We start from the raw sequence: 13,154 nt of genomic DNA on the forward strand, positions 1-13,154 counted from the left end.
CACAGGTTAACCCTACGGTGAAATCCAGCTCTCCTCACTCGGAATCGCACCGCCAACCTCCCGATACACCATGCAGCGCAGAGAGGCGAGCAGGGGGCTGGCGCCCGACGGACAGGGATGTTCCCGTTTCAGGACCCTCACAGTACTTTTCCCTCAAGCAATGCTTTTTCAAGTGGAGTTTTTAACACTCGCTCCAATGTGAATTTGGAGGTCATGTTGCCAAACATCGAGACAAGTTCTGAGGTCACGTCTGGTGGCAGGGAGGCATTTCTTTGTGAGCCGGAATTCACTACCTCAGAGCTACATGAGCCAACAGCTCGGGAGAGTGAGCACGGGTCTGTGGGCTGGGACCTGCCAGGGCCCACGGCCGTGCCAAGGGCTCGCAACCCATCTCGGTTTTCCTGGCAGACACCGTCCCTGCGCCCTTTCTACAACCTGCTCGAGACTGATGTCCAAAGTGACACATTCACACACACGAGACAGCTGATATAAAGCAGCAGCAGGGGACGGCAGATGAGAAGAGTAATGGACAGAATGCCACAGAGTTCAGCCCCAAATTCAGACCTCACCTCCAAGGGGCTTCTGTCCTCTTCATCTGGAAAATTCCTACTTGGAGCTCCAGGCAGCTGTGCAGAAACAGCTCTGCCCACCCAACCCCAGCGGCGCAGACGAGACCCCAGCGCCTGCTCCCGAAAAAGCCTGTGTGTCCCCTTCACACGCTGAAGCTGAACGTGCTTGACCCCAGAGCCCAGAGTGGGCGGACACACTCTCAACACCACGTCAGAGCCACGGTCCTCCCTGGGCCCCGTCTCGACATGGGGCCTCCCGCCCAGCCTGCGGAAAGAGCCGCCTCCAGGCGGCCCGACCTGCCGCTGGCTTCGGGAAGCCGCCGTCCCGTCTCAGGGAGACTGAATGAAGCCTGTGCACTCTGGCCCCGACTCAGCGCTCCGCGTGCACCTTCCCAGGGAAGGCCCACACGCCTGGCCCGTGGTTCCTCCTCGGTTCGGTTGGGGCTCCACCCTCTCAAGAGCTGTGCTGTCAAGGCAGCCGGTGACCACCTCCCCGGTCACAACATCCTGACGACGATTCTTTCGGGCTCGTCAAGAAAAGCCAGACCGCACCTGACTTAAGCCTGTCACCTCCAACCCTCTTGCAACAGAGAGGCGCCACGTTAGGTCGCCTCGTGGGAAGCCTCCCGGTCTCTCCGACGACCCCTGGAGCACCCACCAGGCCAGGCTGTACACGTCTCAACCAGGGTCTGCTCCGCCCCAGCCTCCCAGGCAGGAAGCAGCAATCCCACACACAGAATAACAAATGTGAGGACGGCTCACAGAAAAGTCCCTTTCGTGAACTCACTCTGCGTCTGGGGCCCCTCACCACGAGGCTTGAGTTTACCCAAGTTTCTCCTTTGCCAGCTGAGCAGCTCCTTGGCTCTCAGCAGGTGGAGCAGGACAGAAGCGCAAAGGCGTCTCACACGTGCACGGTGCTGCTGATGCCCGTGGCCCACGGGCCGTTGTGTCTCCGGTCCTGTGGTACTTTGGAACACGCAGTTCGGCCCCTCCTAACAGCCTGTCACTCTCCTGTAAGATTTGCACGCCTGAGGAGCAGCCTGTGTCGGCAGAGGGGGACTGTTGGCTGGGCCTGCTCGCGGGCCGACAGGGCCTCCCCGCACACAGCCGGCATGAACCGAAGCGCGGCCGCCTCAGGAGGGTGACAGCGCCGGGCTGTCCTAGCTCTGCTGCGACCCTGCCAGGCCCATCTCAGGAGGCCCCTGGAGGCTCCCCTCTGGCTCCCCCACACCCCCTGGCCAAATGATCCAGGAACGCCAGCCCTTCCTACTGCAAACCCCTCACAGAAAGGGGAGCTTTCTCCTCCCACCCAAGAACTAGGAGGGAGAGTAAAGAAACACACAGGACACAAAATCGTTCAGCCCATCAAACGACATTCAGGATTTGGAAAACGGCTCTCATCAGGCCCTTCGTGGCAAACCCAGTGGCACTGAAGTGGCAGAGCAAGTGTGCGACTCCATCACCCACGCTTCCGTGCACACCTTACCCCATGCTGACCTGCAAAGGACCAATGTGGGCTTCTGTTCAAAACTCAGAAAAGTCTTCCAAGGCACGAATGTCACGTTCTGAGCTCAGAGCCCGAGGCCTGGCACGCAGCTTCTGGCGTCACTGAGACAAAGTCATCTCCCGGTCCCGTTTCCCAGCAGAAGATGCTCTATGGACGGAGGAACCTAGCATCTTCCTCTGACAAGTGCCTTCTGGTCCCCTGGTTCAGGCCGATAACCCGAGGGTCTCCGTGGGCTGGGGAGGTGAGGGCACACCACCTGGCAGGTTGCAGCCTAGATGCCCAAGACAGTAGGCAGCCCAGTCCCAGCAGGGCCAACACGGCATAGGTGAGACTGTACTCCCCTGCCCACGCCTGTACCAGCAGAGCTCGCTTGTGGGTGCTCACACCTGCACGGACCCTTGCCGAAGCACCAGGCTTGCCACGAAGAGCTCTCAGCCTCAAAGGGGATGGTTGGGCCCCAGGGCCTAGGATAAAACACACCTAATGACATCTCCCCTCCCGTTGATTATTACTGCAGTAACCTAATACTCACACAGTTAGGAAGGTTTCCAGTACAATTAAAGTGAACAGCTTACGTGCCTGTCAAACGTCCAAAGGATACTTAACCTCGTTATTTAAATGAAAAATGTTTATTCATTTAATATACATCCAAGTGTGTATTAAGAAATGTTATACGGTGGCACACGTTTGCATCAGCAGTATTCGAAATGACGTGCTTGTGTCGTCACGTGACCCAAAGGGCAGAGGCACGTGTCTCTTTGTTCACGTGATTTTCCTCTGCAAACCAGCTCTGCTTTGGGAGACATCAGGCTATAGACTTAAGTAGAAAAGTCTAAACCCTCTATGTGATGAGAAGCACATAAATAATAGCAACCGATCACATGAGAACATCACAGAGATAACCGTCTGGTTATTGCAGTGCTAAGAACCAGTCTCTGTACGAACAGCAACCTACAAATTCTTCCAGATTATCGTTTTGACCCTATTGACGACAGAACTCAGAGGGCTTTGAGCCTTGAAGTCAGGTAACCAGCCCTCTGCATTTCCAAAAGACCTCAACCCACTGAATTTAATACCAATTGAAGGAGGAGCGTCATATGCCCCGAGTAGGCTTTCAGGTGAACCGTAGTGGAATTTACCACAGTGCCAAAGAATCGCTTAGAAGAACGTGGCTATCCATTCACTCAGTCCCCAAACTCTTCCACATTTCTCCGTTGTGAATATCCTAGGACTCGGGGGTGGAGCCTGGAACCCTGGCAGCAAGCACTTGCAAGTAAGCCTTGGACAAAAAACCTGACACTGATATGTGGGGTACGTACAACATATGTTTCTTATTTTCGAATACACTGTGAGAGCAAGATTTGGAATTACATCTGACAAATCATAGTGAACATGGGACTCAATCGCGTCCAAACACCAAAACGTAAGCAACAACCGACATCCCCCAAAATAAAATCAAAACCCTCTAATTTATCCAGATTTCTAGTGTAATGAAACCGAGGAATGAGATATTCAAACACTTAGTTATTGACAGATCACTAGGCTCAGTGTTCTTTTTTCAAAAGGTTCAGATATAATTGACATATAACATTCCAGCAGTTTTAGGTGTATAATATGATGATTCAATATTTGCATATACTGCAAAATTACCAATACACAAAAACAGTTGAGAACTTTTAAGATTTACTCTCTTGGCAACTTTCAAATGCGCGTGAAGTATCGCTGAATGTAGTCACCCTTGTGACTATACCCCCATGACTTCTTTATCACTGGAAGTTGGTGCTTCTTCACTCCCTTCAGCCATTTCACCCGCCCCACAACCACCACCACTGGCATCCACTGTCCGTTGTGTTTCTTGAAGTTCTGGTGTCCATTTGTTTTCTTAGATTCCATATTTAAGAGAAATCCCATGGTGTTTGTCTTTCTCTGTCTGACTTACTTCACTTAGCATAACACCTTCAGGGTCCCTTCATGTCGTTGTAAATGGCAAGATTTCATTCTTTTTTATGGTTGAGTAATATTCCGTTGGTCTACACATATAATCTCTTCTTTATCCATTCATCCATTGATGGACACTTGGGTTGTTTCCGTATCTGATTATAAATAATGTTGCAATGAATGTTCAGTCTATGTATCTCTTTGAATTAGCGCTTATACCTTTGTTTAGAAAAATACCTAGTGTAACTGCTGGATCATAAGGTAATACTATTTTTAATTTTTTGAGGCACTTTCGTAGTTGCTATTACTTGCTATCTCTTGTCTTTTTGATATTAGCCATTTTAATAGGTATGAGGTGAGACCTCATTGTGGTTTTGGTTTCTATTTCTATGATGATTAGTGATGTTGAGCATCTTTGTGCCTGTGTGTGTGTCTCCTCTGGAAAAATGTCTATTTAGATCTTCTCCCTATTTTTTAATCGGATTCTCTTGCTATTAAGTAGTATGAATTCTTCACGTACGTTAGATATTAATCCCTTATCAGATACACAACGTACAAGTATTTTCTTCCATTCTGTAGGTTGACGGTGGATGGTTTCCTCTGCTGTGCACAAGATTTTTAGTTTGATGTGGTCCCACTTGTGTGTTTTTGCTTCTGTTGCCTTTGCTTTTGGTGTCAAATCCAAAAACTCATCACGAGACTGACGTCAAGGAACTTACTGCCTATGTTTTCTTCTAGAAGTTTTACGGTTTCAGGTCTTACATTCAAGTCTTTAATCCATTTTGAGTTAATTTTTGTGTATGGGGTAAGATGAGAGTCTAGTTTCATTCTTTGGCGCATAGCTGTCCAACTTCCCCAACATCATTTATTGAAGAGACTGTCCTTTCCCTGTCGTGTATTCTTGGATCTTCTGTCCTAAATTGACCATGCATGTGTGGGTTTATTTCTGGGCTATTTTATTCCACTGACCTATGTGTCCATACTGTTTTAATTACTAAAGCTTTGTAATAGAGCTTGAGATCAGGAAGCCAGGTGTCCCCAGCTTTGTCCTTGTTACTCAAGATTGTTTTGGCCATTTGGGTTCTCCTGTAGTTCCATACAAATTTTTGGAATGTTTTTTCTATTTCTGTGAACAGTTAGATTGAGTGCCATTGGAATTTTAATAGGGATTGCTGAATACTGTAGATTGCTTTAGGTAATACAGACATTTTAACAATATTACTTCTCTCAATTCCTAAGTATGGAATGTCTTTCCATTCATTGTGTGTGTGTGTCTTCATCCATTTCGTTCACCAAGGTCTTATAATTTTCAGAGTATTTCCACTTCCTTGGTTAAGTTTATTCCTAGATATGTTGTTCTTTTTGATGTAACTATAAATGAGATTGTTTTCTTAATTTCTCTGATAGACCACCGTTAGTGTATAGAAATGCAACCAATTTTTATATGCTGATTTTCTATCCTGCAACTTTACTCAATTCACTAAAAAGTTCTAAGAGTTTTTGGGGGGAGTCTTTATTGTTTTCTATATATAAAATCATGTCATCCTCAAATAGAGATAGTTTTACTTCTTCCTTAGTAATCGAATGCCATTATACATCTTTTTCTTGCCTAACTGCTATGCCCAGGACTTCCAATACTATGTTGAACAGAAATGGCAAGAATGGGTTGATCTTAGAAGAAAAACTTAGAGCTTTTCACAACTGAATGAAAGGTTAGCTGTGGGCTTGTCATATATGGCCTTTATTATGTCGAAGTACATTCCCTTTATACTCACTTTGCTGACTTTCTTTACTCAAAAAATGAATGTTGACGAATAGACATCTCTCCAAAGATGACATCCAGATGCCAACAGACACAAGAAAAGATGCCCAACATCACTGGTCATCAGGGGAATGCAAATCAAAACTACAATGAGATACCACCTCACACCTGTCAGAATGGCTGAAATCAACACAAGAAACAACAGGTGTTGGCAAGGATGTAGAGAAAGGGAAACCTTGCACTGTTAGTGGGAATGCAAACTGGTGTAGCCGCTCTGGAAAACAGTATGGAAATTAAAAGCTAAAGCTACGGAAGTCTCAAAGCTAAAAACAGAACTACCCTATGATGCAGCTATCACACTACTGGGTATTTACCCCCCAAAATACAAAAATACTAATTCAAAGGGATACATGCACCCCTATGTTTACAGCAGCATTATCTACAATAGCCAAACTATGGAAACAGCCCAAGTGTCCATCAACTGATAGGTGATAAAGAAGATGGGGTATATATATGCAATGGAAAATTAGTCATAAGAATGAAACTTGCCATTTTCAATGGCATGGATAGAGCCAGAGATCATTATGCTAAGTGAAGCCAGAAAAACACAATACCGTATGATTTCACTCCTACGTGGAATTGAAGAAATAAAACAAAGGGAAAAAAAAGAGGGGGGTCTTGTCAGGGCAAACCAAGACTGAGACTCTCAATTACAGAGGACACACTGATGGTGTTATGGGGGGGGGGAGGTAGGTGGGAGAATGGGGGAAACGTGATGGGGATTAAGGAGCGAGCTTGTTGTGATGAGCACTGGGTGCCGTATGAAGTGTTGAATCACTACACTGTACACCTGAAATTGACATTACACTATATGTTAACAGGAATTTACATAAAAACTTTAAAAAAAAGAATGTCGAATTTTGCTAGTGCTTTTTCTGTGTCTATGATCATATGATTACCTTTCATTTTGTTGGTGTGGTATATCACATTGACTAATTCACAAATGTTGGTCCATTTGTGCATCAATGAAATAAATCCCACTAACTTATGGAATATGATCCTTTTAACATATTATTGAGTTCTGTTTGCTAATATTTTGTTGAGGATTTTTGCATCTATGTTCATCAAGGATATTTGGTCTGTAATCTTATTTTCTTATGGTATCCTTGCCTGGTGTTGGTATCAGGGCAACACTGATCTTGTAAAAATGAATTTGAAAGTTTCCTTTGCTCTCAATTTTTTGGAAGAGTTTGAGAAGGAGAGGTATTAAATCTTTCTGAATGTTTGGCAGAATTCACCAGTGAAGCCATCTGATGATCCTGGACTTCTGTTTACTGGAGGTTTTTGATAACTGAGTCAATCTACTTACTACTAACCCGTATTCAGATTTTCTACTTCTTCATGATTCAGCCTTGGAAGAGTGTACATTTATGGAATTTATCCAATTCTAGGAGTCCAATTTGTTGGCATATAGTTATTCATGGTGGTATCCCCTAACCCTTTTTCTGTGGCATCAGTTATAACTTGTTTCATTTCTGATTATATTTGAGTCCTGTTCTCTTGTTTTCTTGCTGAGTCTAGCTAAATGTGTATGGATTTTGTTTATCTTTTGAAAGAATCAGCTTCATGGTGTCACTGATTTTTTTTTCTATATTCTTTTTAGTCTCTATATCATGTATTCCCACAATGATCTTTGCTACTTCCTTCTACTAACTGGGCTTCATTTGCTTTTATTTTCTAGTTCCTGAAAGTTTCAAATTAGATTATTAGAGATTTTTCTGATGGACTGAGGTAGGCCTGTATTGCTGTGACCTTTCTTCTTAGAACCACTTCTGCTGAGTTCTGAAGGTTTCATATGTTCTGTTACCATTTAAGTTAGTCTCAAGCTGTTTCTTGACTTTTCTTTTGATTTCTTCATTGACCTACTGGTTGTTCAGAAGCATGCTGCATAAAATCCACATATCTTGTGAAATTTCCAGTTTTCTCCCTGTAACCGACTTCTACTTTCATACCATTATGGGTCAGAAAAGATGCTTGATAGAATTTCAACCTTCTTTGATTTATTGAGACTTGTTTTGTGGCCTAACATGTGATCTATCTTGGAGAACATTGGAAATGTCCTTGAGAAGAATGTGTATTCTATTGCTTATGGATGGAGTGTTCAGTATAAATTAAGTCCACTGATGTCAGTGGGGTATTGACGTCCCTACTACTATTGAATCGCATGTCTCCCTTTAGGTCTGTTAATATTTGCTTCATAGATTTAGGTGCTTCCATATTGGGTACATAAATGTCTACAAATGCTGTGTCTTCTCAGTGGACTGATCCTTTCATCATTAAGTATCTCCCCTTCTTTGTCTCTTATTACAGTCTTTGGTTTAAAGTGTATTTTGTCTGATAGAACTACAGCTACTCCTCTTCCTTTACGTCCCCACTTCTGTGGAGTATCTTTCTGCAACCCCTCACTTTCCTCTGTGTGCGTCCTTACATCTGAACGGAGCCTCTTGTAGGCAGCAGATCGATTGTTTTTGTTTTTTCCCATTAACCCACTCTGTGTCTCTTGATCAGAGAATTTAGTTCTTTTACATTTAAAGTAATTATTGATAAGTATGTACTTATTGTCATTTTGGTAATTGTTTTCTGGTTTTTTAGTTGGGCCTCTCTGTTCCTCTTTTCCTCGATTTTTTGTGGTTTGATGACTTTCTTTAGTATTACACTTAGATTTCTTTCCCTTTGTATTTTGTGTATCTATTAGAGGTATTTGCTTTTTGGTCACCATAAGGCTCACACATAACAGCCTATACACACACACACACACACACACACACACACACATTTAATCTTGTGTGTGTGTGTGTGTGTGTGTGTGTGTGTGTGTGTATTTATATATTAAGTTTGAACATACTCTAAAACTCTTGAGTTTTTACCTGCCCTCCCCACAATTAAATGTTTTGATGTTACATTTATATCTTTTCATGTTGTGTATCCCGTAACTAAGTATCGTAGTTTTCCTGATTTTTACTACTTTTGTCTTTTTAACCTTCGTTCTAGTTTAGTAAGTAATTAATCCATTATCTTTACTGTACATTTACCTTTACCAATGAGATTTATACTCTCTCGTATTTTGCTACTAATCAAGGCCCTCTCACTGTAACATTTCTCCCACAGCCCGTTTAGTGGCAATGAGCTCCTTTATGGTTTGCTTGTCTGGAAAACTATCCCTCCTTCAATTCTGAATGACGGCCCTTGCTGGGCAGAGTATTCTTGGTTGTAGGTTTTCTTTTCAGTACTTTGAATATATCCTGCCGCTCCCTTCTGGGCTGCAAGGTTTCTGCTGAAAATGTGCTGACCATCTTAGCTGTTTCCTTGTATGGAACAAGTTGTTTTTCTCCTGCTGCTCTTAAGATTCTCTCGTTAGCCTCTGACATTTTAATTATAACATGTCTTGGTGTGAACTCCTTGGATTGATCTTACAGCTCTCCAGGCTCCATGGACCTGGATGTCTGTTTCTCTCCCGAGGTTAGGAATGTTTTCTGTTCCTTTCTCTCTTTCTTTTCTGTGACACACATATTGTGAATGCTGTTCTGATTGATGCTGTCCTACAGGTCCCTCAAGCTATCTTAAATTTTTCCTGGTTTCTTTTTGCTGCTCTGTGTGAGGTCTATTGTCCTGTCTTCTTGATGGCTGCTGCTTCCTTCTGTTTTTTTCTAGTGGGAACTTCACAGGGCATTCTTCAGTTCCGTTACTGTATTCTTTTCTGTCTTTTAATTAAAAACATTTTTAATGTTTATTTTTTGAGAGAGAAAGAGATACAGAGAGAGAGAGAAAACACACAAGTAGGGGAGGGGCAGAGAGAGAGGGAGACACAGAATGTCAAACAGGCTCCAGGCTCTGAGCTGACAGCACATGCCCGACACAGGGCTCCAACACAGAAACCGTGAGATCATGATCTGAGCTGAAGTTGCACGCTCAACCGGCTAAGCCACCAGGCGCCCCACTTTACTGTATCTTAAGTGGCTTGACCTAAGTGGTATTCCCTCCTATTTTCCATCTCCCCGTTGAAGTTGCGTGTTCATCCTTCCTTCTCCTGAGTTCTGTGAGATTCCTCATGACCATTACTTTGAACTCCTAATTAGGTAAAGTATTGATCTCTGTTCATTAAGGTTCTATCTTGTTCTTTCTTCTGGAACACGTTCGTCTGTCTGCTCGTTTTGTTGGCCTCTCTGTATTAAGTGCAGCAGGTACCTCTCCCAGTCTGGAAGGAGTGGGCTGTGGAAGTAATGAATCTCCTCGTTCAGCCTTGCCCTTGGTTGTCTCCTGAACCCTTCTGATTGTCTACACAGCCAAATGTACTCCAGATATGTTCCCACTGTTAAGGGCGTGCCGAGACCTGTCCAAGTTCCAAAGGGAGGAATCCCACTGAGCACTAGTTACAGGCTGACTGGCAGCCAGGCCCTCAGGCAGCAGCTTTTAAAGTATGCGTATACATACAGTTTGTGGGACCATAGTCCTAAATCCTGCTGGCCTCCAGACCAGGATGTCTGGAGGTGTCTCCTGGTTACACTTGCAAAAATTAGGGCCCCTTTCATGGAGGTGCCAGTGAACTGGAGCACAGTCAAGGGAAAGTGCAAAGTTGTCCCCCTGTCCACGTTCCCTGGGAGCACCTCCACAGTCTCTAGATGTGACAAACCTGAAGCCTAGGACAGGTAAACAGACCTTCCTCCCAGAAAGCTTGGGCTGTGTTTCAGTCTGTCGTCTGTGCAGTGCCCCGCAAGCCATCTGTCAAGAACAGTCTCTCCCCATGATACAGACCTAAGGGGCCCAGGTGTCCTAGCCCCTGGCTCCCAGTGCCAGGCGTGCATGGGTATCCCTGTGCGGTCTACGGGCACCTGCAGCTCTAGCAAGGCAGGAGGCAAGTGTGGGGCTGCAGCACACTTACTGGCTTCGGTGACGCAGGAGGAGGGCACGGGGCTGGGGTGCACCTGTTGGCTATAGCAGAACAGCACTGGCAAGGTAGAAGCAATGTGCAGAAATGGTCCCCATCAGCACCTCTATCCCCAGATGGAGTTCCAGCAGGCCCTTGCCCCTCTGGCAGATGCTTTAGGGTCAGCAAATGAACCCTCTTCACACACAGTGGAATCACTTTCTAAACTGCTGCTTCTGTGCTGGGCCTTGGGACAAAGTGAGTGGAGCATGAGCCCCGTGGGTGTGCTGGACACAAGCCCCAGTATTTCCAAAGGCAGATGTTTTGGGGGTTCATCTCTCTGGTGCAGGCCCCAAGGGCTGAAATGCCTGATGGGTGACGTGAACACCCCACTCAAGGAGAAGCTCTGAATGTGTGAGACTCCCCTTGTGTGTGGTGGCAGTGCAGGGCTGGGGCATCTGGTGAGACAGTGTCCCTGCCTCGGCCCCCCCAATCCCCCGTCTCCCTTGAAATGGAGGAGCTGGTCAGCGGGTTCTTGGGTGTTCTGCACAGGGAGTTGCTCCACATGCAGCCACAGCCGCGGGGCCAGGGGAAGAGGCCAGCTCTGCATCCCCTGCGCCACCGTCTCAAACGGCCCCCCATCAGCGCTCGGAGGCCGGGGTGTGGCAGCCCCACCCCTGAAAAGCTGCTCCTGCTTCATCTTTCCGCTGAGCTGCGCACCCAGTAACCGTCCCCTCTACTGACACAAGTGACAAGAACCTGTAGAGCCTCCCCAATGACAAAAACACTTCTGTGCTTCTCGGTCCACCTCCCGCTGAGATAAAGAGCCACTTAAAAACCAGCCACCTACACATTCTGACTTCACCACAGAACGTTCCTCTGCGGCCCAGCCGGACCCTCCCTGATGGCAACAGCATGCTCTTTACCTTTCTGGTGAGTGGCACTTCGATGGGCACGGGAACAACTTCAGCCAGCAGGCAGCCATAGAAGGCCACCATGGACGCGGCGGGGTCATTGTTGGGGAACACCAGCGCCACCTGCACAGACACAGAGCAGGAGGGATTAACCAGCAAATCGATGCCACCAGCTTTCAAAATACCGAAAAACGATGCAAACCGCCATGGGCAGCAGGGCTCATGTTCTCAGTGAGAACAGAGGCTGGAACAAAAATTAGGTGCACGCTTGAAACTACACTTCAGCAAGATGCATTCAAGTACCGTGTACTTTCCCTTTGATTCACGTGGAAGCGACACGTATCGCCCGCAGTCCTTCCTAACGCTGCCCCCAGAAGACAACTACACCCGGATGTTCCGCTCGTCATCTTCCTGTCACGTACTTAACACAGGGTGAACCGCATCATCCTCGCTGGGCTCGGTAAGAACTCGTGTTTCCACGTAGCCTTCACAGGGGTGACCGAGCGCTGTGTGCTTCCTCACTGGGGCAAGGCTGGCAGGGTGCTGACCACAGGGCTCCATCCTGGTCCCAGGTCAGCATCAGCCCCTCCAGGCCTCAGTTTTCCTGCCTACGTCCTAGTGCTGCGGTGAAGGTCACAGAGAAAGTGGTGAGGGCTCGGTGCAAGGCCCGGCGCACAGCACACGGCCCTGAATGCCAGCCAGCCGGGGCTGTCAGTCCATCCGTGGCACCCTCACAGATGAGGCTCCACGAACGCCTGCTGCCCTGGTTCCACCCACCGCCTTCCTGCTCGGCCTTAGGGACAAAAAGCACAATAATCTTGGAGTTATAAGAGGCAGGCTGATTTAAAATTACCCTGAATAGTAGGACTTGTTTTTTAAAGTTTATTTATCTTGAGAAAGAGAAATAGCCTGTGCATGCAAGAGCAGGGGACCAGCTCACAGAGGGAGAAGGAGCATCCCAAGCAGGCTCCATGCTGCCAGCCAGCACAGAGCCCAGCGCAGAGCCTGATCCCATGACCCTGGGATTGTGACCTGAGCCGGAATCCAGAGTCTGATGCTTAACTGACTGAGCCGTCCAGGTGCCCCGGGTAATATGATTTCTAAAATGTTTTCTGATAGGCCTGAGGTTATCTTAACATTGAATGATTTTTCCATGGGATGGCTTGTAATTATTCTTCCTCACGTGAAATGCTTTTCATTCCGCTTTTCACCTATTAGCCTATTTAGCCCATCAGTGTTTTGACAAGTACCCTAAAATCAGGATGGATCTTAAATATATTTGACAGCATTAACTCTTACGCTTGATGCAAAGACTTCTTGCTGCAGTACTGTTTGGTTTTTATCGCTGCGTTTTTTACTGGACGTTTGTCAAGACGCCCCTTTCTGTCAGTGCCTACTACTTAACAAGTATGTCATCCCACGTGAGTCCGTCCGGGGCTCGTCCCAGGGTCTCCCGTGTAGCTCACCTGGCACCAGCCAGCTCTCCTGTTACTGCAGCCCCTCCTGGAGCAGCCGTGCCCACCTCTCGGGCAGACTGCCT

The 13,154-nt window shown here is 46.5% G+C and overlaps 1 protein-coding gene across 6 annotated transcripts in view; it reads right to left on the reverse strand.

The window, feature by feature from the left end:
• DIP2C (DIP2 acetate--CoA ligase C (putative)) overlaps positions 1 to 13,154 on the reverse strand; it is a 413,428-nt gene that overhangs the window by 113,586 nt on the left and 286,688 nt on the right. For all 6 annotated transcript variants that reach the window (XM_078450509.2, XM_078450506.2, XM_078450507.2 and 3 more), the window contains one exon: positions 11,627 to 11,737. In XM_078450509.2, coding sequence (XP_078306635.1) covers positions 11,627 to 11,737 — 111 coding nt within the window. The remainder of the gene's footprint in view (positions 1 to 11,626; positions 11,738 to 13,154) is intronic.

The sequence above is a fragment of the Panthera onca genome, chromosome B4 (genome assembly GCF_046562875.1).
Source record: "Panthera onca isolate mPanOnc1 chromosome B4, mPanOnc1 haplotype 2, whole genome shotgun sequence".
In the NCBI taxonomy this organism is placed as follows: Eukaryota; Metazoa; Chordata; class Mammalia; order Carnivora; family Felidae; genus Panthera; species Panthera onca.